The sequence below is a fragment of the Sminthopsis crassicaudata genome, chromosome 5 (assembly GCF_048593235.1).
Source record: "Sminthopsis crassicaudata isolate SCR6 chromosome 5, ASM4859323v1, whole genome shotgun sequence".
In the NCBI taxonomy this organism is placed as follows: domain Eukaryota; kingdom Metazoa; phylum Chordata; class Mammalia; order Dasyuromorphia; family Dasyuridae; genus Sminthopsis; species Sminthopsis crassicaudata.
This window is the reverse complement of record NC_133621.1, coordinates 210,098,441-210,124,030: the sequence shown is the minus strand read 5'-3', so window position 1 is coordinate 210,124,030 and position 25,590 is coordinate 210,098,441. Positions and strand designations below refer to the sequence as shown.

General features: G+C 33.4%; 1 protein-coding gene across 4 annotated transcripts in view; it reads left to right on the top strand.

Annotated features, from left to right (window-relative positions):
• SRGAP1 (SLIT-ROBO Rho GTPase activating protein 1) overlaps positions 1 to 25,590 on the top strand; it is a 306,573-nt gene that overhangs the window by 163,010 nt on the left and 117,973 nt on the right. For all 4 annotated transcript variants that reach the window (XM_074269751.1, XM_074269754.1, XM_074269753.1 and 1 more), the window contains exon 4: positions 20,981 to 21,043. In XM_074269751.1, the coding sequence (XP_074125852.1) occupies positions 20,981 to 21,043 (63 nt within the window). The remainder of the gene's footprint in view (positions 1 to 20,980; positions 21,044 to 25,590) is intronic.

The window sequence follows — 25,590 nt, the reverse complement described above, 5'->3', positions numbered from 1 at the left end:
CAAGTAATTTCTATTTCCCAGAAGTCTAAGGTGGAAAAAAGTTAGCAAGTTGGAAGAGAAGGGGAACTAAAAGCAACAAGCTATCGTTATAATATTTAAATAGATTCTGTACTATTATTATAAATTACATGTGCTACCAAATAGATTCTATGCTGTTATATGATTGCTAATATGAAGACTCTTTACCATTGTTATAGTAGTGTTTAAAAAAAAAAAGCTCCATTTCTGTCTCAACTTAAGGTTTACACATTTTCCTCATTCAAGACAAGGATGCAGGGAATCATTTTTCTTACAAAAGAAAATTTTGTACTCTGTATTTTAGATATAAGCCTACCAGAAACAATTTTATTAATTTAAGTTTCACTAATCTATAGGCATTTCTGTTTAGGGGGAGAGAGGGGAAGACTGTTAGGCAGAATTATTGTTGCTGAGTCATTTCAATAATGAATGACTGACTGACCCCATTTGGTTTTTTCTTGGCAAAGATACTAGAATGGTTTGTCATTTCCATTTCCAGCTCATTTTTAGATGAGGAGACAGAGGCAAACAAGTTGAAATGACTTGTTTCAGGTCATAGAGCTAGAGTCTGAGGCTGGATTTGAACTTTTGCCTTCCAGACTCCAAACCGGGTACTTTCTCCAATGTGCCACCAACTTGAGTTATCTCATGTTTTTTGTTTTTTGTGGGTTTTTTAAAAATATCTCTCTAAAAAGCCATTTTCAGATTATTAAAGGTGATATTTCTGATTAAAGAAAATTTTATGCTATGATAAAATATAGTTTCAGGGCGCAGGGAAAAAAGTTCAGTCAACACATTGTTTCTTCAAATAGAACAGTAATTATATATAACTTTTCAATACACTTTTGGAGAATCATTTCCTTAAAACTATGCAATTGCTTCTCTTTGATCACTCCCTTTTAAGCATTGTCCTTTTCAGCTAACTATAGGTGAATTACAGAAGTAATAAAGGCTTCTTCCTTCTTTCAGTCTGATTGTTTCACTAATCTGCTATGGATAGTGTAACTCAGGGAAGAGTTCTGCTGTGGCTGATTGCCTGGTGGAGGGTGGTGGGGAGAGAGGCCAGAAATGCATTTTAAACTCCTCAGAACTAATGCATCATTGGTGGAATTGTGAATTACCCAACCATTCTGGAGAGCAATTTGAAATTATGCCCAAAGGGCTATAAAACTGCATACCCTTGAATATCACTGTATTCCATAGAGAGCATAAAAAAGGGGAAAGGATCCACATGTACCAAAAAAAATTTATAATAGTTCTTTTTTGTGGCGGCAAAGAATTGAAAATTGAAGCAATGACCATCAATTGGGAAATAGCTGAAAATGGTCAGGAAGTGTATTTCAGAAAAACCTGGAAAGATATATGAACTGATGTTGAATGAAGTGAGCAAAACTAAGAGAACATTGTACACAATAATAGCAACATTATATGATGACTAGGTATGATAGACTTAGCTCTTCTCAGCAATACAGTGATCTAAGATAATCCCAAAAGATTTATGCTGAAAAATGCCATCCACTTCCAGAGAAAGAACTATGGAGTCTGAATGCAGATCAAAGCATATTATTGTTTTATTATTTATTATATTATTGTGGGGTGGTTGTTTTTTCCTTTTTTTTTTTTTATGGTTTTTACCTTTTTTTTTTTTTTTTTCTGATTCTTCTTTTAAAACATAACTAATGTGGAAATATGTTTAACATGATCATACATGTATGACCCAGATCAGATTACTTACTGTCTTGGGGAGGGAGAAGGACAAATAGAAAGAAAAATTTGGAACTCAGAATTCTACAAAAATGAATGTTGAAAACTAATGTTTTATCTGTAATTAGTGGAGAAAAATACTACTAAGTGAAAAAAAATAGGATGTTGAGAATGATTGTAGAAGATTTCCATGGAGGATATTTCAAAATGATCATTAAAAAAAGACCATTGAGGTTTCTCTTTTAGATTAGCCCACAGGCTTCAAAGTAGGGCAAATTTCAGATACTTTCTTATTTTTTAAGAGGAAGAGTAGGATTAATTTCCTCCCCATAGAAGGAAATTTTATAGATAATAATTACATAAATATAATTTATATTGTGTCATATTTGTAAAATATAATATATATAATGGAACATAATGATAATATACTATTAAACATGTTAAATTGCATCATATAATTTGCTATAAATTTAAATGTTATTTTAAAATATGTCATAAAATAATATAAGTATATCACATGATATACTTTACAAATCATAATATATAATATAATTTTATAGCATATATTACAAATAAATATAAATAACTTAACATTTATATAATGACATGTTTTGCAAAACACATTACACATATCTCATTTGATTTTCATAATAGTCCCTAAAAATAAGCTCTATTAGTATCTGTGTTTGAAATCCAGAGGAACTTGACTAGGATTGCATAGTTAATGAGTTTCTGAAGGAGTATTTCTGACTCCAAATTCTGGACTCTTATCTACTATGCCACATGGCTTCCTAAGAAACTGAGTCTCAGAATGGTTGATTGGCTTCCTCAAAGTCCTATAATTCCCAAATTTTAGTAATAGGATTCTAACCCAGGTCTTTCCAGACCTTGCTATGGCATCTTGACTTACAACAATAGCTGACATTTATAACAATTAGAAATAAAATTAGAAATGTAGATTCACATATTTTGAAGTGGCAAGAAGGATCTTTATAGATCACTCAATCCAACCCCTTCAAATTTACAGATGAAGAAACTCAGTGATGATATGACATGTAGATTGTGAATGCAGAGATTATTATTATTGTTGTTGTTGTTGTTGTCGTTGTTGTTGTTGTTGTTGTTGTAATCTCATGGCTACATAGCTGCTGTAGCATCCTGTTCAGCTGGTTTTGTCTGTAGATAGTTCTCAAACTTTTGTTCTCAATATCTTTATACTATTATAAATTATTGAAGCTGTGTCCAGTTTTTGTTTACATAGACTATATTTATAGATATTTACCATATTAGAAATAAAAACTACTGAAAGTGTTGCAGAGATCATAAATCTTGAGATAAGAAATGCTGAGTACTTGTAGAGAAACATGACCTCTTATCAGCTGAGTGACTTCTAGACTAGAGAAACAGAGAAGAGTGTGTGTGTTGGGCATTAAATGGAGAACAGGAAATGACTGGAGTCAGGGGTGTGGGGGGAGGATCTATGACCCCAACCCCAACAAGTTCTTTGAATCTCAGCTCCTACCCTCCAGAGAGTACAAAAAGGAGGGGAAACTCATTCTTTCCTTTTATGAACAGAATTTTTGTCTTATTCTTAATCTTGTCCTGAATCTTACATGGTCTGTTGCCTAAGTTAAACCTGTATGACTGCCTGAATTAGTTTTATTCCTTACATTGATAACTATTTTTGCTTGCTAACTATGATTATCCTTTGTATAATAAAACATTTAATGAGAGAAAAGCTAAGCTGGTTGAGATTAAATTAACTTTTACTCTGTAGATTTTGGAGGATCTAATTTCCATTCCCCCAACCATCAGAAAAAGTCTTCACCAAAATTCTTACACATTAATTGCAAATATCTGATGTTTAATAGATATAATTTGGGAAGTGAAGTGACTTACTGGATGGAACACCAGATCTGGAGATCTTAGTTCAGATAAGACCTTAGACACTTACTAATGTCTGCCAACTCAACTAATCCTGTTTACCTCAGTTTTCATATCTGTAAAATTAACTGGAAAAGGAAATGGAAAACCACTCTAATATCTTTGCCAAGAAGGTCAAAAAGAATAAGGTGGAACTCAAAATGATTGAACAACAATAACAAAATAGAAATTATAGCTCAATACTCTTCTTAAAGATAGAGGAAAAGGAACAATGACCCAGTGAAAAATCACTTCTTTTAAGAGGCCACTCAGAAATTTCTGCCAGTCTCTTTTCAACAACGAAATGATTCAGGCCAGTTCTGATGGTCTTGTGATGGTGAAAGCCATCTACACCCAGAGAAAGACTGTGGGAACTAGATTACAACATAGCATTTCGCTCTTTTTGTTGTGGTTTGCTTGAATTTTATTTTCTTTCTCATTTGTTTTATCTGATTTTTGTTGTGCAGCAAGATAATAGTATAAATATGGATGCCTATTTTGGATTTAATATATTTTTTTTTTACCATATTTAACATAAATTGGATTATTTATCATCTAGAGAAAGGGGTGGGGGAGGAGGGAAGGATTGGAACACAAGGTTTTTCAAGGGTCAGTGATGAAAAAATTATCCTTGCATATGTTTTTGAAAATAAAAAACTTCAGTAAAAACCCAAGTATTTTAAATAAGTTAATATTTTAAAATTTATTTTAAAATTTTTCTGCCAGTATTAAATAATGGCAACACTTCATTGAAGTAATTTATATACTTTATAAGCAGATTCAATGGTAGCCCACTGGTCTAAAAGAGCAATTTGACTGAGAGAATCCCGGAAGAATTATGGAGTATTAGTGAAAGTACTGAGTTTGGAGCTAGGAGAACTGGGTTCAAATCCTAGCTGTACTGTGAATGGGTTACAACCCTTCTAAAAAGTTTAGAATCATGCTCCAAAAGTCATCAAACTGAGTGGTAGGAATAGAACCAGGAATGTCTAGTAAGGCATATACTCAAAGATAGAGGAAAATAACCCATATATCCAAAAATATTTTCAGAAAGGAAAAAAAAAAAACTGGAATCTAAGAAGAGTGCTTATATTATGGCATATAAGTATAAAGAAATATTATTACTACATTTTGGACATGATCACCTCTACAATATCTTCTACTTTTGGATCTGAAAACTAATGTCTACTTATATTAGCAGTGAATTCCATAAGCTATGAGTTTATTATAACCTCTTTTTCTATAAATTTCACAAAGCCAACTTTTTTGTTTATGCTATTTTTTAAGTATCTTGCAAATTAGTTTGTCTTTGATTATTTTGAGGTCATCCTCAAAATGAAAAATAGTGCCTGAGACCAGATTTTAACTCAGATTTTTCCTGTCTCTAACTGTTGTGCCACCTTTTAATAGTTGTTGTCAGTCATTTATTAAATATCTTTTGTATAGTTAGATCTTTTGACATAAAGAAATGAAAAAAAATTCCTGTTCTAAAGGTGCTTCTGTTCTATCAGAGGACATAAAAATATATATGAAATATATAAAAGTCAATAAATATTTATGAAGAACCCACTATGTGTCAGGCACTGTGCTAAGCTCTGAGGATGCAAAAAGATGCAAATTAAAAGTAATTTGGGGTAAAGAGGTGTGTGTTATTAGTTGGAGACATCAAGAAAGTCCTCACATCAATGGTGGCTCTTGAGTTTTACTTTGAATGAATCTAGATATGAGAAGTGGAAAGGCAAAGAGTGAATTCCAGGCATGAGAGACTTCCTGGCACATAATCCAGTTTGGTACATAGAAAAGGTCAGGAGAAATAAAATGCTATAAACCTGGAAATATAAGCTAGAACAAGATTGTACAGAAATTAAATACCAAACAGATACTTGGAGGTGATCAGGGCAGTTAGGTAGTGTAATACATAGAGCACCAGACCTGGAATCCTGAATTCAAATCTGGTTTCAGACAATTACTACCTATGTGACCCTTAACAAATCACTGAATCTGTTTGTCTCAGTTTCCTCATCTGTAAAAATGAGCTGGAGAAGGAAATGGCAAAACATTATAGTGTATTTGCCAAGAAAACACATAAGTTCACAGAGAATTGCACATGACTTAACAACTGAACAAAAGTTCCATGATCAAACCTGTGTTTGAGGAATGCTGCTTTGGAAAACTAAGGAAAATAAACTGGAAAGGGGCAAGACTTGAGGGAGGAAAACAAATGAAGAAAAGCATGGTAGCAGTCCAGACTAACGTTAATGAGTCCTTGAACTAGAGTGTTGACCACATCAGTAGAGAGAAAAGAAGCAGATGCAAGAAATGTTGGGGAGGTCAAATCAACAGAAGTTGGAAAAGTATGTGTCTCTTAAACAATATAACATTTCAAAAAGAACCTCATGTAGCCAACTTAGACATTTTATCACATGACAGTATTTCATAGCACTGTGGCGCTAACTGTTTTGTGTTAATAGTTGACCTGACAATTTACATTTTAGAGAGGTCAAAAACAACCTCCCAAATAGTAATTTGTGAATGTTAATTCTTAAAGCAAAATTGGCTCCAATGAAAATACCATTTACTATTTATTGTAAAAGGGAGAGGAAAGCCAAGCCCAGTAAATATTTTTTATTCTGTAATCTTGCCTGTTTCACAGAGAATTGGACAACATTTCAGCCTTGGTTGAAGGTAATCTTACATTATTTATGGTTGGATTCCCTTGATCTTCTTAGGGATCCTCTTAATTGATCTTCTTAATCTTAATTAGGACTAAAAATGGTTAAATTTAGTCATTAAATAATGGAAGGGTAGAATTATAAATAATGAATCTTAGCTGATTCTCATAAACTAAGAAAGAAATTTACTACTTTATGAGAAAAAGCAATGAAAGAATGAGCATTTCTATAATAAGGTGTCTGGAGTGTAAAGTGACCTTAACAGTATTTTGGCTGGAGTTTTAGGGTAGAGTCAGGATAGTGAAATAACAGAATTTAACAAAGACCTAGAAATCATACCAGACCAAGTTTTATAGGGAAATTAAAAAAAAATCTAGCACACATTTCTAGAGAGACAGAGAGATCTATGAACATGTAGAATGCCAAAAATGCAAGATGACCAAGGCTGGATACCAGAATTAGTACCTGTTTCAAATAAGGCTGACATTGTATAAGGTATAGCAACTGATGCTTCCTGGCAGTTTTGTGGCTCACTGCCCAGCTCACGGTCCAAGGCAGAGTTATGGTAAGAGTTGCATCCAGAGGAAGTATTCCAGGCTAAGAACAATCAAAAATTATAGGCTGAGTCCTGAGCAAGGAGCAAGTTTAGAAGCTAACAAAATCTTTGTGGCTCTGAACTAGGAACAGGGTCTCAGTTGTATTTCCTCAGTTTAGTCTGGTCCATTACAAATGGAATAACCCAGGCAGAAATTCCAAATCAAAGGGTAGCCTGCAGCAATATCATTCTAAACTTGCAGTTTTCCAGCCTGAGCTGTCTCTGAAATGCTAGAATAACACAGTATCCTCCAAGAAAGCAGCAAAAGAACCCAGAAGGCACAGACTCAGCTCAGACATTTCCTCTAGAAGCATGTAGAAGCACCACTTCATCAAATCTAAAATAGGGAAGTAGCCTTTGAGAATGAGGAAAGAAAAGAAATCCCATATAAAAAGCTATTAAAGTGACAGAGATGATCAAGTCACAAATCTGCAAGAAGAGAATGATTCTAAAATATCTACAAAGCCTTGAGTTAAAAAACACCTTGGGTTCAAGTCAATTTGAATTTCTGGGGAAAAAAATTTTTTTTTTAAGGAGAGCTAAAAAATATATATTGTAAGTGTTAAAGAAAAAAAATTTAGAAAAATTTTTAAAAATCAAAAGAAAAAATATTTAGTGTGCCAAAGGAAAAATAAGGAGGAAATGAGAGTTATAGAAGAAAGAATTATAAAGAGAATTAATAGCTTGGAACAAGAGGTACAAAATCTTACACAATATTCCCTGATAATTAAAATATATTAAATAGAAGTAATTCCAAGAGACAACAAGAAATATTAAAACAAAATTAAAAGATTGAAGAAGGGGGAAAAAAAACATAAGGTATTCCATAGCACAAATAATTGACCTAGAAAACAGATTGAGGAGAGATGGTTTAAGAATCATTGGACTACTCCAAAGTTATGGCCAAAAATAAAAGGGCCTAGATAACATATTTTAAGATATCATCAAAGAAAACTGCAGAAGTCTCCAAAACCAACAAACAAAAAAGGATCTTAGGAAATAGAAAACAAAATCTATTGGGAACATTTTAAAAAAGAATTCCAAATAAAAACTCTTAGGAATATCATAGTTAAATCCCAGAATTACACACAAGCAGCCAAAAAGAAGAAACTCAGATACTGAGGAATCACAGTCAAGATCATACATGATTTACTAGCTACTACTAAAAAGGAGTGGAGATCTTGGAATACAGTATTCTAAAGATAAAAGTTTATAAACAGGAATAATTCAATCAATAGCAACTGATGCTTCCTGTCAGTTTTGTGGCTCACTGCCCAAGTATTTTCCTTCCAGAGAAAAAAATGAACCTCTCACAAAGAAGGGGACATTTAAACATTCCTATAGGCAACTGGGTAGTACACAATGGATAGAGAACTGGGTTTGGAATCAGGGACATTCATCTTTATGAGTTCAAATCCAACCTCAGGACATATTAGCCTTGTGACTCTGGATAAGTCACTTAATCCTGTTTGCTTTAGATCCTTAGCTATAAAAATGAACTGAATAAGAAAATGGAGCAGCTGCTCTTACTGCCTTTACCAAGAAAATCTCAAAATGAGATTACAAAGAGTTGGACATAATTGAAATGACATGACAGCATTTATTTCTGGTGAAAAGATTAGAGCTACATAGAAATATAAAATCAAAATACAAATGTCAAAAAGAACATAAAAATAGTTTTACAACTTAAAGTTGTAGGATGGATATAAGTCAAATCTTCCACAATTCTGTATCTTAACATCAAAATACATCAGAAAAATATAAGAGAATAAATTCCATTTAAAATATAAAATACTTGGGAGTTTACTTGAGAAGATACATAACTACAAAACAACATTCTTTACAGACCAAAATAGTTGAAGAAATATTAACTGCTCTTTGTATGGGCTTCTTCAGCTACTTTATGTGAAATGATAGCTTAATAAAATCTGACAAGAATGCCACTAAAAACACTAGAAATAGTCAAAATGCTTACCGAAACATGAATTTCAAATCCATTGTTCAAAATCCTTAAAGGGCTCTAAGTGTATATCTTGCTTTGAGACATTTGCTAATGATCATATAAAACTGTCATAATTATCAAGACATCTGTACTAACTGTGCTTTTATTGTTAAAAGCAATGTGTCCCCTATAAAAAACTTCTCATATCTGTACACCGAGCAATATTTTTTCAAGCTATTTCAAAGTCTCCCAGTGAGTTTTAGTGGATTTTGTACCCATTTGTTATAACATGCGGTGCAATATCCTTAATTAGTTCACAAGAATAACTGACTAACATCAGGGAAGATGGAAATTTGCCCACTGAATTTCAACAAAAACCTTCGCATAAATAGCAAATGATGTTGAACAAAATGGTAAATGGTAAGCATAGACAACGAGATAATCTACATATCTTTTTGAGGTAGTAGCATTTTAATCCATGACAGCCAATAAATTTAATCAAAATTAGCAGAAGTGAATTGTTTGCGTATTTGCTTACTCCTACATATTTAATCCTTGAAAGCACTGCTTTTCATTATTATCCCCAGTACTAAACACAGTACCTATCTCAAATATTGCTCAATAAATAATAATTGACTGGTACTCATTGAAACTCAGTCCCTTAAATTGCTATATAACAAAAAGTTAGCCCAAGACTTTCAATGAAACATAATTCAGTCACCTTATTCTGTCAATCATCATTTTAGTAAGACCAAAAAGGATTTTTATGCCATGAAAAAAAAAAAGATTTTAGATGTATTTCATTATCTTATCCTTTTAAAATATTTAATATTTGTATATTTTCTAATATGCATAGTATACAGTCTCTCCAAAGTGTTAATGCACTTAAAACTTAATAGTTTATACTAAGATTTTATTTCTGAAAACATATGTATTACCTATAAAATATCTCAAATCTGTATACTTCAGAGTTTAAAAAACTTTATATTCTCTCAACGAGTTGCAATGAGTGTTGAACCTATTTATTAAACATAAAATTCAACACCCTCAATTAGTTTTATCACTGAAAACAATCCAAGTCCCCCATAAATCCTCTCATATCTGTGCACCTTGCAGAATTTTTAATATCTTAGAACTTCATGAGGATTTTTGTGCATTTGCCCTGCATTATTACATTTAAATGTGTTTGTGAGTACGTGTATGTATGTATAATTATGTGTGTTTCTATGTATATAAATACATACCCATATAATTTATCAATAAAAATACATATATTGGGACACATGCTCTATATTTTCAAAGCAAGTTTAGAAATAACTGCTTTAGCATTAATGAGCTAAAAATTAATGTTCAATTATCTAGGTGCCAGAGTGAGTGGAACAGGGGCTGTGACTTTTGTGTCAAATTATAGATGAATGGCTGGATAGATAGATAGATAGATAGATAGATAGATAGAGGCACACATATGTTATTAATAGGTGTTATATATGTATATGTACACTCAAAGACACACATACATGCACATTTATATGTCTTTATATAGTATATGTGTGTTTACTTATACATGTACATATATATATCTGACCTTTAGACCACCTGTTGCTAAAAACAGTGTCACTTTTAAGAGAGATTAGGCAGTTTGGGTGCTAAGAGCATGTACTACACCAAAGAGCATCCAGTTTGTTCTCATTTGAGTTCTGCCCCTCCATACATTCATAACTTTGGGCAGATTGCTTACCAAGCCTCTCTGGACTTTTCTCTCTCCTCATCAATAATGAAGAGGTCAAGCTAGATGACCTCGGAGCTCCCTTTCAGCTCTGAATCTGTAATCCTATTTAGACTACATGTTTGAATCATAGATATTGGATTTGTCTTCTCCAAGCCACATTCCTAATCGTCTGTAGGATTAAATAAAAAATTCTTTACCTACTTAAGCTGATATTAAATAAGGATTTAAATAGAGATTTGTTAGAATCAGCCCATCAGACTGATAAAATCTTGTGCTTCTTTTCAGTGGATGGTTTTTAAAACTTTTTTATATTGAATCTAGTTCTGTTTCTCATTGTGAGTGCCCTCTCCCTTGTGGAGCAGTTTTACAAATGTGATTTTAAAGTAGGGAGATGGTGCTATGCAAGAGTTGGGGAGGGAGGGACCTGAGACTAGACATTATATTGAACATGACAATAAGATGCTATTAGAAAAGCAAGGATCAACTGTTGGGTCATGTATACATATATTGTATTTAATTTGTACATATTTAACGTGTATTGGTTGACCTGCCATGGTGGAGGGGGCGGGGAGGGAAGGAGGAGAAAAAATTAGAACAAATGGTTTGGCAATTGTCAGTGTTGTAAAATTACCCATGCAAATATCTAGTAAATAGAAACTATTAATAAAAGAAAAGCAAGAGATGGGGACAGCTAGGTGGCGCAGTGAATAGAGCACCAGCCTTGAATTCAGGAGGACCCAAGTTCAAATGTGGTCTCAGACACTTAACACTTCCTAGTTGTGTGATCCTGTGCAAATCACTTAACCCCAGCCTCAGAAAAAAAAAAAAAAAAAAAAAAAAAAAAAAAAAAAAGGAAAGAAAGAAAAGAAAAGAAAGCAAGGGATGAAACCATCCTAGTCTCAGAGCTTTGTAGCATTATTGTATACTGGAAAGGAATGATCATTATTGTTCTAAAACAATGGTAAGGCATTTATAGGCTACACATTTACATAATTTTACATAACGTTTGATCTGTTATCCATTTGCATATGTCAACCCTAAGCCATTGGGACATTGATGATACTCATTTAGTAGCAGGGGAAAGGTAAGCAGAGCTGATCAGCTTTTCAAAGACAGAAAGAGCTGCAGAGAGGAACTCTTGAAATGTCAAAGTAACTTAGGAAGACAAGATCAAAGTTTTATGTTAGAAAAGGAATCTTAAAAAGCCATTCATTTTTTAAAAAAGATTTTGGCTTGTCTGCAGTATCATAAATCCCCAAAATGTTCCCTATGACTTAGTGATGTGTAGAACTGTTCATTTGTAAAGTTATCAATGATTAAGATCATGCAACTTTATTTTGCAAATTATTTGCTAACAATAATAATAAAAGCTAACATTTATATAGAGGTTTAAGGTTTGCAAAGTTCTTTTTTAATTATTAGCTTTTTATTTTCAAAATACGTGCAAAAATAGTTTTCAACTTTCACCCTTACAAAACCTTGTGTTCTAAGTTTTTCTCCCTCCCCTAGACAGTAAGCAATCCAATATAGATTAAACATGCAATTCTCCTAAACATATTTGCAGATTTATCATGCTGTTCAAGAACAATTAGATCAAAAAGGGGAGGAACATGGAAGAAGAAAAAAAGTAAACAACAACAGAAAAAAGTGGAAATATTATGTTGTGATCCACATCAGTCCCCATAGTTTTCTGTCTGGGTACAGTTGGCTCTCTGCATCACAAGTCTATTGGAACTGACCCAAATCACCTCATTGTTGAAAAAAGCTAAGTTCATCACAGTTGATCATCATATAGTTTTCTTGTTGCCATGCATAATGGTCTCCTGGTTATGCTCACTTCACTCAGCATCAGTTCATGTAAAGCTCTCCAGGCCTCTCTGAAATCATCCTCCTGATTGTTTCTTACAGAACAATAATATTCCATAACATTCACATACCATAATTTTTTCAGCCATTTTCCAACTGATGGGCATCTACTCAATTTCCAGTTTATTGCCAATACAAAAAGGGCTACTACTAATATTTTTTGCAAAGTTCTTGACCTACATTCCCTCATTGGACCCTCAACAACAGCTTTAGGAAGGAGATAATGTATAGCTATTATTATTCCCATTTTACTGATGAGATAACAGAAAAATGAGAAAGTTTTGATTTAGATTTTTATTTGCCAGTAATTACACAGATAGTAATGTCAAAGGCAGGCTTTTAGGCCAGTTCTTTCTTATTCCAGATGATGGTGGTGGTGGTGATTATGATGATGATGAAGATGATGATAGTAGCAACTAGCATTACTATGTGCCAAGCACTGTACTAAGCAACTTACAAATAATATCTTTTTTGATCTTTACCACAACCCTGGAAAGTAGGTGCCATTTTTTCCCCCTTTTTTATAGTTGAGGAAACTGAGAGAACTAAAAATTAAATGACTAGCTTAAGAACAATAAACTAGTGTCTGAAACTGGATTTGAACTCAGGCCTTCCTGACTCCTAGGTCTCCATCCACTATACTATATACTACACTATTCTACCTTTGTTCAAGCTAAAGGCTACTTTGCTCTTCAGTTGTTTCAATTGTGTCTGACTCTTCAATAACCATTTTGTGGATTTTCTTGGCAAAGATGCTGAAATGGTTTGCCCTTTCCTTGTCCAGCTTATTTTACAGAAGAGGAAACTGAGGAAAACAGGGTCAAGTGACTTGCCCACATAAGTGGTTGAGGCAGGATTTGAAATCAGGTGTTCCTGATTCTAGTCCCGGCACCCTATCCACTGCATCATCTGAATGCTACCCCATATCAACTTTCTTCCTACCAGGTACACTCAGAGTAGCATCATTACCTCGCTTTTACATAACTTTATTTATTTTATTTTGTTTTTACGTGACAAACATTTACAAGTTTGTGAGAAGTCTTTTGTAACAAGGCAGAATAGTTTAGTAAATACCCCAAATATTTCACTTCGTAAGTTAGGCTTTGTCTTGCTGGGAAATGAGACCAAAATGCATTTCTAAAATTGCACTAGTTTTTCTAACTCATCCCAGTCTCTTCCAACTAGAGTAATATTATAGATCCACACTTAATTGGAAAATGAGCTTTTCATGAAGATGATTTCACGCTCTATATTAGTAGTTAGTAGCTTTTTTAACAAGGTCAAACCACAACACTTAGGAGATAGAATGCAAATGTGCCAAAACTATGTTATTTAATGTTATCCAGAAGTCTGGTTCAGGTCATTAAGCCAAGCACAACTTTCTCAAGACAGGCCTTTGTCTTTAGAGCAAAAGGGAATTGGCACTTTGGTAATTTTTCCTTTTGACACAAAGTCAAGATGGGGAAACTTAAAAGGGTACAAACCATGGAAATAGAGTATGGCCATCTGCCAGAACTGACATTCAAAGCTTACCAAGTGTGAGAGAATGAAGCCATCTGAAACCTTCTCATTAAATTTTAAATCTTGTTTTCCTTTTTCTCTCCTCCACTCTCCCTCTTACTCAATATAAGGTCATTTATTCTGACTGGTCATCATAAGGAGTTTACTTCCATGATTGATCACTCAATATTTTCTCCTGTTTTTTTAGTTGTGTTCATTATCTCCAAGACTTTATTTTCCCAAGGATGTTTCACTCTCCCCAAGATTTCAGCTGTCACAAACCAGGGAAGGAGTATACCAATATCAATAATGGGAACTTCGCTGGATGTTATTTTTTATTCTGGTGTTATTCTGTCCATTAAAGGAAAATCCCTTTTCCAATTTTGTTTCCAATACATAACATAGTAGGCATTTTTAAAAAATATTTATTCAAAGAACCAGTTGGGTTTTGAGATATAAAGACAGAAGAGAAACTATAAGAGATAATAAGAGAAGAAGGGAATTTATATAATAATACTTACCCAAATAAATCTAATTAAGAGGTGTCCTGTATCCATTTTATCCAATAAATCTTGTTAAAACTTAAAAATAAAAAAATGCTTATTGACTTATTGATTTGTTATAGCATTGCCAAAGACTACCATGATATCAGAAAGGTGATCCTGACATGCAGCTGAATTGGATTTTTTTTTTTTTTGATGTTTATATTTTTTTTAATTTTTTTTTATTCATTTTTCCAAATTATTCACTCCCTCCCTCCACTCCCTCCCCCCATGGCAGGTAATCCCATACATTTTACATGTGTTACAATATAACCTAGATACAATATATGTGTGTAAATACCATTTTGTTGTTGCACATTAATTATTAGCTTCCGAAGGTATAAGTAACCTGGTAGATAGACAGTAGTGCTAACAACTTACAAGCTGAATTGGATTTAAATAAGGAAGGGTTGTGCAAAGTCCCAAGTCTCACTCTCTCCTCCAGAGCCATCTGGATCAAGTGGCCCACTAAGATCTATTAAAGACCTTAGCTTAAAAAAGTCAAGGTCTTTTACTGCATCTAGGGCTACCTCTCTAATCATTCTGTTCTGTTTAATGCTACTCAGATTCATATGGATCAAAAATTATAGAAATACATTTTCTTCCTCTAAAGTACTTCTGCATAAGAGGCTTCATGCTCTCTTGTCCGAGTAATTATAAGTGCAATGAAAATATTTAAATTTTCGTCACTTTGGAAGATGATTTTTAAAAATTCTTGTTACATGAAAAGGCTTTACAGGTTTTCTTGGAGTTATTCTTTCTTTTTTTTTTTTAATTTTAATTTTATTTTATAATTATAACATTTTTTTGACAGTATACATGCATGGGTAATTTTTTACAACATTATCCCTTGCACTTACTTCTATTCAGATTTTTTCCCTTCCTCCCCCAACCCCCTCCCCCAGATGGCAAGCAGTCTTATATATGTTAAATATATTACAGTATATTCTAGATACAATATATGTGTGTAGAACCGAATTTTTTGTTGCACAGGAAGAATTGGATTCAGAAGGTAAAAATAACAGTTTACATTCATTTCCCAGTGTGGAGTTATTCTTTCACTTATTCAATGGGTCATATTCAGGGCTCTATATTAATTTTCCTAGTTCTCAAGTTTAAAAGAAATACAATATAGTTACATGCTACATAATTTCAGCTGATGCTTTGATAATTAAGATACTCTTTTTGGCATCTGTAGTTTCCCTCTAGGTTATTGAACCATTGGGCACTATCTCTTTGGTTCACAGCTACATTTAGAGTTACAATGGGACATGTAAGAGAAAAAAAGGAAAAAATGGTCAGCATTGGGGGAGATAAAAGTTGGCCTTCAAAAGAACTGAAAAATTGAGGGAAGTATTGTTTGTTTGTTTTTTAAACATCCCCCCTCCTTATCCCTACCAAAAAAGGCTTCTGTTGTTTTCTGATGTCATTCAATATATTCATCATACTGAAGATTATAAAAGCATAACTAATTCCTTAATAATAGCTAAAATTAGAGTTTGTGAAGCACTTTACATTTATTATCTCTTTTAACACTTCAACAAACCTGTGAGGTGGGTGCTCTTATTATCCCCATTTAACAGATGAGCAAATTAGGGCTGAAAGAAATAGTGACTTGTCCAGGTTCACATAGTTAGTAAACATTTGGGGAAGGAGTAAAACCAAGGCCTTCCTGCCTCCAAGTCCAGCACTCTGTCCAGTATGATAGAGTGGAAGTCCAAAACTAGTCTCACAAGTGGATAAATTAGACAGACATCCATATGACATGATTCAGGAAGAAATGTTGGTCCTTGTAAGAGGAAAGAACACAAGATTTGGAATTAAAGGACATACTTGAACCCTGGTTCTGCCATTTAACAATCTTTTTTACCTTAGTTTCCTTATCTGTAAAATTAAAAAATTGGACTAAATTTTGAATTCCCCTACCATTCTAAATGATAAAGACCTCCATGAATAAGATACATGTTAATAGAGAAAACAATTCTGTATAACAAAAAGCAATGGAGAACCCGAGGTCCATATCAGGACACTGAGAACCTGTAGGGAATAACTAAAATAAACTTATAAATATTAAGTCCCAGTTATGTCCAACACACTCTTTTAAGTGCTGTAAAAGCACTTATTGAGTTCTATAACTCAGTGGAATTGGGGCAACTGAACCATATGTAAAGATTCCTGACAGCTGCTTGTTGACTTTGAAAACCACATATACTATTACTTATAGTTCTATTATATTTTTATATTTCCCAATTTTGTTTGACTGTGCTGCTGTAGAGAATTTTCAGTCATGACTATTTGTGACCCTCTTTGGGGTTTTCTTGGCAGATACACTAGAGTGCTTTGCCATTTCCTTCTCCAGCTCATTTTACAGAAAAACTAAGGCAGAATTAAGTGACTTGCCCAGTATTATGCAGCCAATAAGCATCTGAGGAACTTTTTTTTTTTTTAACTCATTTGAACGCATTTGAACTTAAGAAGATGAGTCTTCCTGACTCCAGGCCCAGCTCTCTAGCTAAGTAGAGAATACAAGGGGATAGAAAAGCCAGGTCCCTGTTCTCATGGAACTTACATTCTCTGGGAAAGGTCACATAGAAGCATAACCCCAAAAGGTTCACTAAGAAATGCAAAAAAACTTTGTTGAAAATAAATATTGTCTACTTAATCATTTCATTGAAGTAAAGGGAATCTGGAGAAAATTAATAAATAATTATAATATATAGGTATATTTCTCCTACAGGATGACCATGGTTCCTAGGAATTATTTATATTCTAAACACTGTCTGTTGCTTCTGTTTTCTTTTCACTAAGTTTCTTCACCATCTTTATCTATTAGACTGAAATTGAAATAAAATGGGTATGGGAAAATAAGATTATTGGCATCTAAGATCCCTTCCAACTCTCAACTCCAATTATTGGCCTAGAGTAGGTTGAAAACCTATGTAAATCTTGATTCCTTCCCCGGATTTTCTATTATTAAGACAAAGGTCATATAAAACAAATACTAAACTAAAATGAGGCTTCAAACAAGAAAATTTTGCTTGCTTGCTACCTGAAACTTAGGACTACTTGTGAAGTAAAGGAGAGAATTTCCAGGTGATCTTTGATCCCATTAAGGGGTTTTGAATTTGTTGTTTGGATGGATACTGGTATGAAATTCGATATTGAAGTGATAATATCTAGCAAAAGCTTTATAAGATTTTGGTAACATTTATGAGTTCATGTCACATAGATTTAGAAGTAGAATGTGGAGTACTTGGTTTTCTTTGCTTCCCTTTGGATCTGTTTTCATTCTTGAAAGAGTTTTGCCTAATTGCAGGGAATTTCAGAGGGCAGGGCATCCTGAAAAGCAAAATCACCAGGACCTCAGTATTTTTAATGGTTAAAAGGGGGGGGGAGATTTGGCAATCTGATTTGTGTGGTATCTCTAGTTTCAAAGATACTACTTTTCATTTAGAAATACCCAGTAGAAGATATCCATCTGATATAAAAACCATTCCTTTCCTTCTCAGTACATGAAGAAGAACTAATGGTGAGAGAATTCTGTCAACAGAGACTGAGTATCTTAGTTCAGATGCCTCTTCTATGATCCTACTTACATAATGCCCATCTTAGCTTTTCAGTATTTTGTTTCTTTCAGATAATTTCCAGTATCTTTATGTATCTGCCCGCCTTGTCTTTATAAATGAATATGCATATTCCTAAGCAGTTTGTTGAATGGGGATCTTGCCTCTTGGTCTCTTAAGTAATGGCAGAGACCTTTGGTAGGCTAATCAAATAATGGCATGAGTTGCTATTCACCTTAGTAATTTTTGTAAAGTAAAAGTAGAGTTTTTGCAGATAACAAGTTTGGAAGAAAAAGATCTAAAATAAAATATTATGCTCTACCTAGTTTGGATTGGTGATTATATTGGTGGAAGAATTTCCTGGTGAGAAACCCTCTTCAAAATCTTAATATAATATATTTTAACATGTTTAACATATATTGAATTGCTTGCCATCTAGGGGAGAGAATGGGAGAAAGGAGGAGAAAATCTGAAACAAAGCTTAAGGGACAATGTTGTCAAAGTGTCCGTACATATGTTTTGAAAATAAAAAGCTTTATTTAAAAAAATTAGTATAGATTTGTTCCAAAACAGAGAGTTAACCTCTTAATTGATTAGTTAAGATCCTTGCATGAAGCCAATCTATGATTGAAAATGGGGCTTGAGCTTTGTTTCTTCCTGATTGAGAAGCCAGCTCTCTTTCCCCATTATGCACTCTTTCTTTATAATAATACATTATAATATGATATCGTATATATTATCATATCATAATAACTGGCATTTATATAGAAGGATTACAAAACCCTTTACATACACACACACACACACACACACACACACACACACACACACACACACACACACACACACACTCTTTTACTTGATTTTCTCTGTCATCCAGCATAGTAACTATTTTAGATTCTGAGATGCAGAAATGTTAAATGAATTGCCCATGATCACACAGCCAGTAAATGTCAAAATTAGAAATTGCACTTAGTTCTCATCTTGGAATAAGATGTCTAGATATTACTAAAGACCCCAATTCTTTTCTAATTTTGGATCTCTAGTATCTCTTCCACATCATGATTTTACCCACAGATGTTTCACTATATCTCAGGTCACATTAAAAATTGTATAGGAATTGTTTGTTAGTTTTGTACAAGCTTCAGACAACATATGAAAACCAGCAGATGACATGGAAAAATTTAGAAACTCAGAAATGCAGAACCATTATAAAAAAGGCTTCTGGTAGACTTTGGTATAATAAAAGAAAAGGCTTTAAAAAAAAAAAATGAGTGTCAGTGTTGTCAAATTATCTGTGCAGATGTTTTGAAAATAAAAAGCTTTACTAAAAAAAATTATATATTATGAAAGATTAAAAAAAATAAAAGATTCAAGTGCAAGGGAAAAAAAAAGAAAGCTGTTTGGTCTTCCCCTATGGATTTTATATTGAAAGGATAACTGTAGTTCTCTTTCCACTTGTCCTGCTCTACCACCTTTCTGTGGCATGGGGATGACCCTGGCTATAAAGATCATATTTGTGAAATAATTTATAATAGACTCTACCATGTTGGAAAGGCTTCAAATAAATTCCAATACTAGCTAACTGAAATCTAGCCTCAATCCTGTCCACAGAATAGTGTGTTACCAGGAGGCTGACCATTTAATAATTCTATGGCTATGTCATCCTAAGTATGAAACAAATGTGAAATCATATGGGATGGGTCATGGAAAGAAAATGTCACATAGTTGAAAGACCACCAGATTTGAAGTAAAAAAAATTAAGTTCATTACCTGGCTCAGCAAATATTTGGTAGCTATATAACCTGCTTAAGTGTTTATTTTTCAGTCTCCTTTCTGTCTCTTCATTTTATCAACTATTAGACTTGATCAGTCAGAAAACATTTATTAAGTACCTACTATGTGCTGAGCACTATATTAAATGCTTGAAATGCAAAAAGCAGCAAAAGTCCCTTCCCTCAAGGAGCTGAATCTAATTCACTTAGCACATGCCTGGCACATAGTAGGCACTTAATAAGTATTGATTGACTGAAGGGTAGAAAAAAAAAATCACACACGTGTGATTTTTTTTTAAATAATTAAAAGAGGGAAGGTGCAGATAGAAAGAATTTTCCAGGCACAGAGGATAGTCAGTGTCTTGTTCATCGGAAGAGCAAGGAAGCTAGAGCAATTCATTGGAGAGATGGAAGAGAGCTAAGTTATGAAGGACTCAGAATGCCAAAAAGAGGATTTTTGTATTTGATACTGGAGGTGATAGGGAGATACTAATATCATTACTACAGTTACTGTTGCTATCATCACTACAACCACCATCACTACTACTACAATAATAATAATAGCCGCTAGCATTCAATTTTATTATTTATTTATTTTTGTGTTATAGATAATTATTTATCTGTTACATATTTTTACATTATATGTTATAAATAATCATTACATATTATTTATATAAAAATATCATGATTTGAAATCTGTAAACTATTTTGTCCTCATAACAATCTTGGGAGGTTAAGTTTTACAGATGAGGAAACTGAGACTGAAAAGAGTTAAATGGCCAGACCCAGGTTGCACAGCTAGTGTGTCTGAAGTTTGATTTAAGCTTAGGTTTCCTGACTTCAAGTCTAGAATTCTGTTTATAGCACCACCTTGCTGTCAATAAAATCACAGATTTAATCCCTATCTTTATACATCATTAAATGATTATTTTTTAAGTATCCTTTGTCTTTTTTTTTTTTTTTTTTAACTACTACCTTTGACTTTTAGATTGGTGTCATATTGTAAAGATAAAGTCCCATTATGGCTCTATAGTATTTTAACACCACCCACCACTCCCAGCTCAGCTAATTAATTTAGTGTGTAAATAATGCAGAAACTATTTCTGTTGTTTGAAAATATCCTTTTCTTAATGATATCTTTTTAATTACAGAGCAAAGAGATTGCATTCCAGCTTCATGAGGATCTAATGAAAGTTCTTAATGAGCTATATACGGTAAGCATGTTAACTTTTCTCCTGTTACAAGAATTGTTTGGTTCCTAATCCTTGTTTGCAAAAGCCTGTCTCATGTCAGAATTTAAAATTCCAAATCAGACTAATGATGCATGTTTGCCTGGTGGAGTATGCATGCTAACCTAGTGGAAAGAGATGCTGACTATATTTGCTTCCTATTCTTTGCATGTATATAGCAAGAACTATTTGTTAAAACAGTACTTTCTTTTGTACCCGTTCTAAATGGGTCATTTCCAAGATTACAACAATTTGGAAAGGTTTTATCCTGATGCTTTTAGGTTTTTTTTTCCCTTCCCATTTCAAATAAATTAACTATTTAGCTAATGACTTGGTAAGCTTTATTTGCATCTCCTTCCTTTCTTTTCTCTCCCTTCAGTAATTTTGCATGGAAGGTGAAAACCTGCATTTCAGTTTTATTCGTGGTATTGTATGTAAGGAAATTAAAATTTTAATTAAAAGCACTTCATTCAGGCATAAGAACAAATTTATAAAATAGAAATTTGAAATGCAAACTGAGCTTCAGATTCATGTCATTTTAAATAGCTGTATATACTTTGAATTTTGAAGGTTTTCTCTTCTATTATCATACAATTCAAGCTCTTTAAGGAATCATAGAAGCCTAGATTTTCCTAGGTCCCTAATCTCAGTATTCCCCTCAACTCCTCCCTCTTCCTCAGCCTTTACTTAAACAATTCACAAATATTGTCATTTCTGCCTTGGTGCTAAAATATAAATTTCTCTATCTTTTGAAGTCCTTCACTTGGCCCCAGCCTATTATTCTCATTTTATGTTACTGTCTTTCTTTCCTGAATTAAATCCTTCGAAACCAGGGATTGTTTTACTTTTTTTTTTTTTTTTTTTTAACTTTTTTTGTCTTTATATCCCTAATATATAACACTACTTGGTACATCGTAGACATTTAATACATGCTTGTTGGTTGATTGACTGATTGGTTAAATTTGAGGAACCCTTAGGCTTGACTTGTACAAGTTTCTGCATGCTCGTTGCACGTAATGCTCATCTGGCCTTTACTTGAACACTTGAATTTCAAAGAGCTTGGCATATTAAGAATTATATTTTTCAACAGTTCTGATTGTTAGGAAGTTCTTCCTTATAATTAATTTAAAGCTGTTTCCTTGTAATTTCACAGTTTTCTCTGGAGCCACACAAAATTCATCTGGTACCTCTTTCATGTGTTCTCTCTTGTAAGGATTGTCTTCTAATTTTAATGTTGATCATTTCCAATTCATTCCATTGATCCTTAAGAAATAGTTTCAGATCTCTTTACCATCCCAATAATCTTCCCCTTTACAAATTTGTGACTATCCTTCTTTGGTTTTTATTAATTTTATTTAAAAAAAAATAATCATAAAATACAAAATCATATTTTTTTAAGTTTGGTAATATGTATTTGTGTAGGCTTATTTAGGATTATTTATTATTATTTAGGATTATTCTTTCCGGGAAACCTGTTTGAATGTTCATGTAACTGAAATATTAAGACTCTTTACTCAATTCTGAAAATCCTGGAAAAATTTTTTTTGGTAAATAAAATTTTTGAAAATTGGTCATTGTGACAAGTTAAAGGAATACTGGAATCAATTTTTTTTGGGGTTTTTTTTTTTTTTTTGATAAAACAAGTAATATGCAGATCTGAATTTTCATTTAAAAGATTTGTTTAGTATATAGTATGCTTGTCCTTAAGAAAAAGCATTTTCCAAGAATTCTTGCTTGTGTGTTTCTCCTTGGGAGAAGTTAAACTTTCTTATTAATGGAGATTATTTTAAAAATATATATTTGATATGGTCCTTCCTCTCTTGGAAAATTATATTTATTCTTAATCAGAAGTAATGAAGCTAAAAGTTGGATAATTAATACTATATGACTTTATTTCTATGTTTACTTGATTACTTGAAATCTCAGCAAGTTTCTAAAACCTTCCTTTAAACTTTGATTAAATGTATGATGGTAATTTGCAGAAGATAGAATTGTGATATTTTTTCCTTATGCTTTGTTACGTATGTTTCCATATGCTTTGTGAGAGAGTTGCAATATCATTGAAGTAGATTATCCTACAAAGGGGCAATCAGAGTCCATCCAGACCTTCTCATCCAGGACTCTTGTCTCTGTTCTCTACTTTCTTTATAGCTTAGTTCATATGAAACATTTAGGCTAGCCGAATTGAAAGGGAAACCAGATGTTATATATCTAGGAACCCCATCTTTAGATTGCCCACATTCAGTTTCCACAGTCCTCTCTCTGGGTACAGATGACTCTCCATCACAGTTTATTGGACCCAAATCACTTTATTATTGAAAAAGAGCCATGTCCAGCCATCTTTGTGGGAGCCACAAACTGGAAACTACATGGATGCTCATCAATTGGAGAATGGCTGAATAAATTGTGGTATATGAATGTTATGGAATATTATTGTTCTTTAAGAAATGACCAACAGGGTGATTTCAGAGAGGCTTGGAGAGACTCACATGAACTGATGCTGAGTGAAATGAGCAGGACCAGGAGATCATTATATACTTCAACAATAATACTGTATGATGATCAATTCTGATGTATGTGGCCATTTTCAACAATGAGATGAACCAAATCAATTCCATAGAGCAGTAATGAACTGAACCAGCTACACCCAGCAAAAGAACTCTGGGAGATGACTATGAATCACTACATAGAATTCCCAATCCCTCTAATTTTGTCCACCTGCATTTCGGATTTCTTTCACAGGCTAATTGTACACTATTTCAAAATCCGATTCTTTTTATACAGTAAAACAACTGTTTGGACATATATACATATATTGTACTTAATTTGTACTTTAGCATATTTAACATGTATTGGTCAACCTGCCACCTGGGGGGGAGGGGAAAAATTAGAACAAAAGGTTTGGCTATTGTCAATGTTGTAAAATTACCCATGCATTTATCAGGTAAATAAAAACTATTAAAAGAAAAAGAGCCATGGCCCTCACAGTGGATCATCACATAATCTTGTTGTGTACAATGTTCTCTTGGTTCTATTCACTTCACTTAGCATCAGTTCATGCAAGTCTCTCTAGACCTCTCTGAAATCATCTATAGGGTTTTGTTTTGTTTTTTAATTTAATTTAATCTTATTTTATTTTTGAATTATAGCTTTTTATTGAAGTAGATAATCATATGCGTGGGTAATTTTTTACAACATTGTCCCTTGCACTCACTTCTGTTCCAACTTTCCCTTCCCTCCTTCCACCCCCTCCCCTAGATGGCAGGCAGTTTTATACATATTAAACATGTTAAAGTATATCTTAGATACAATATATGTGTGCAGATCGGTACAGTTCTTGTTGCACAAGAAGAATTGGATTCAGAAGGTAAAAATAACCTGGGAAGAAAAACAAAAATGCTAACAGTTTACACTCATTTCCCAGTGTTCTTTTTCTGGGTATAGCTGATTCTGTTCATCACTGATCAACTGGAACTAAGTTAGATCTTCTCTTTGTTGAAGATATCCACTTCCATCAGAATACATCCTCATACAGTATTGTTGTTGAAGTATACAAGGATTTCCTGGTCCTGCTCATTTCACTCAGAATCAGTTGATGTAAGTTTCTCCAAGCTTCTTTGTATTCATCCTGCTGGTCATTTCTTACAGAACAATAATATTCCGTAATATTCATATACCACAATTTATTCAGCCATTCTCCAATTGATGGGCATCCACTTAGTTTCCAGTTTCTTGCCACTACAAAAAGGGCTGCCACAAACATTCTTGCACATGCAGGTCCATTTCCCTTCTTTGAGATCTCTTTGGAATATAAGCTCAGTAGTAATACTGCTGGAACAAAGGGTATGCACAGTTTGATAACTTTTTGAGTATAGTTCCAAATTGCTCTCCAAAATGATTGGATTCGATCACAACAACTCCACCAACAATGTATCAGTGTCCCAGTTTTCCCACATCCCCGCCAACATTTGTCACTATCTTTTCATGTCATCTTGGCCAATCTGACAGGTTTGTAGTGGTATCTCAGAGTTATTTTAATTTGCATTTCTCTGATCAATAGTGATTTGGAACACTCTTTCATATGAGTAGAAATAGTTTCAATTTCATCATCTGAAAATTGTCTGTTCATATCCTTTGACCATTTATCAATTGGAGAAAGACTTGATTTCTTATAGAGTCAATTGTCCATATATTTTGGAAATGAGGCCTTTATCAGAACCTTTAACTGTAAAAATGTTTTCCCAGTTTGTTCAACAGTTTTGTTACTTCTATAGGGTTTTCTTGACAACAGTACTGGAGTGCTCTGCCATTTTCTTCTTTAGTGACAAAGAGGGGTTAAATGATCTGTCCAAGGTCACACAGCAAAGACATTTCTGAAAACTGGATTTGAACTTGTCTCCTGATTCCAAACCCAGTGCATTGACCGTGCAATCAGAAGATCTAACTCAGTTAGATCCTCCATTGGCTAGCTGTGGTGGCCCTAGCAAACCATTCTGAGTTCCAAACTCCCCATCTGTAAAATGGCCATAATG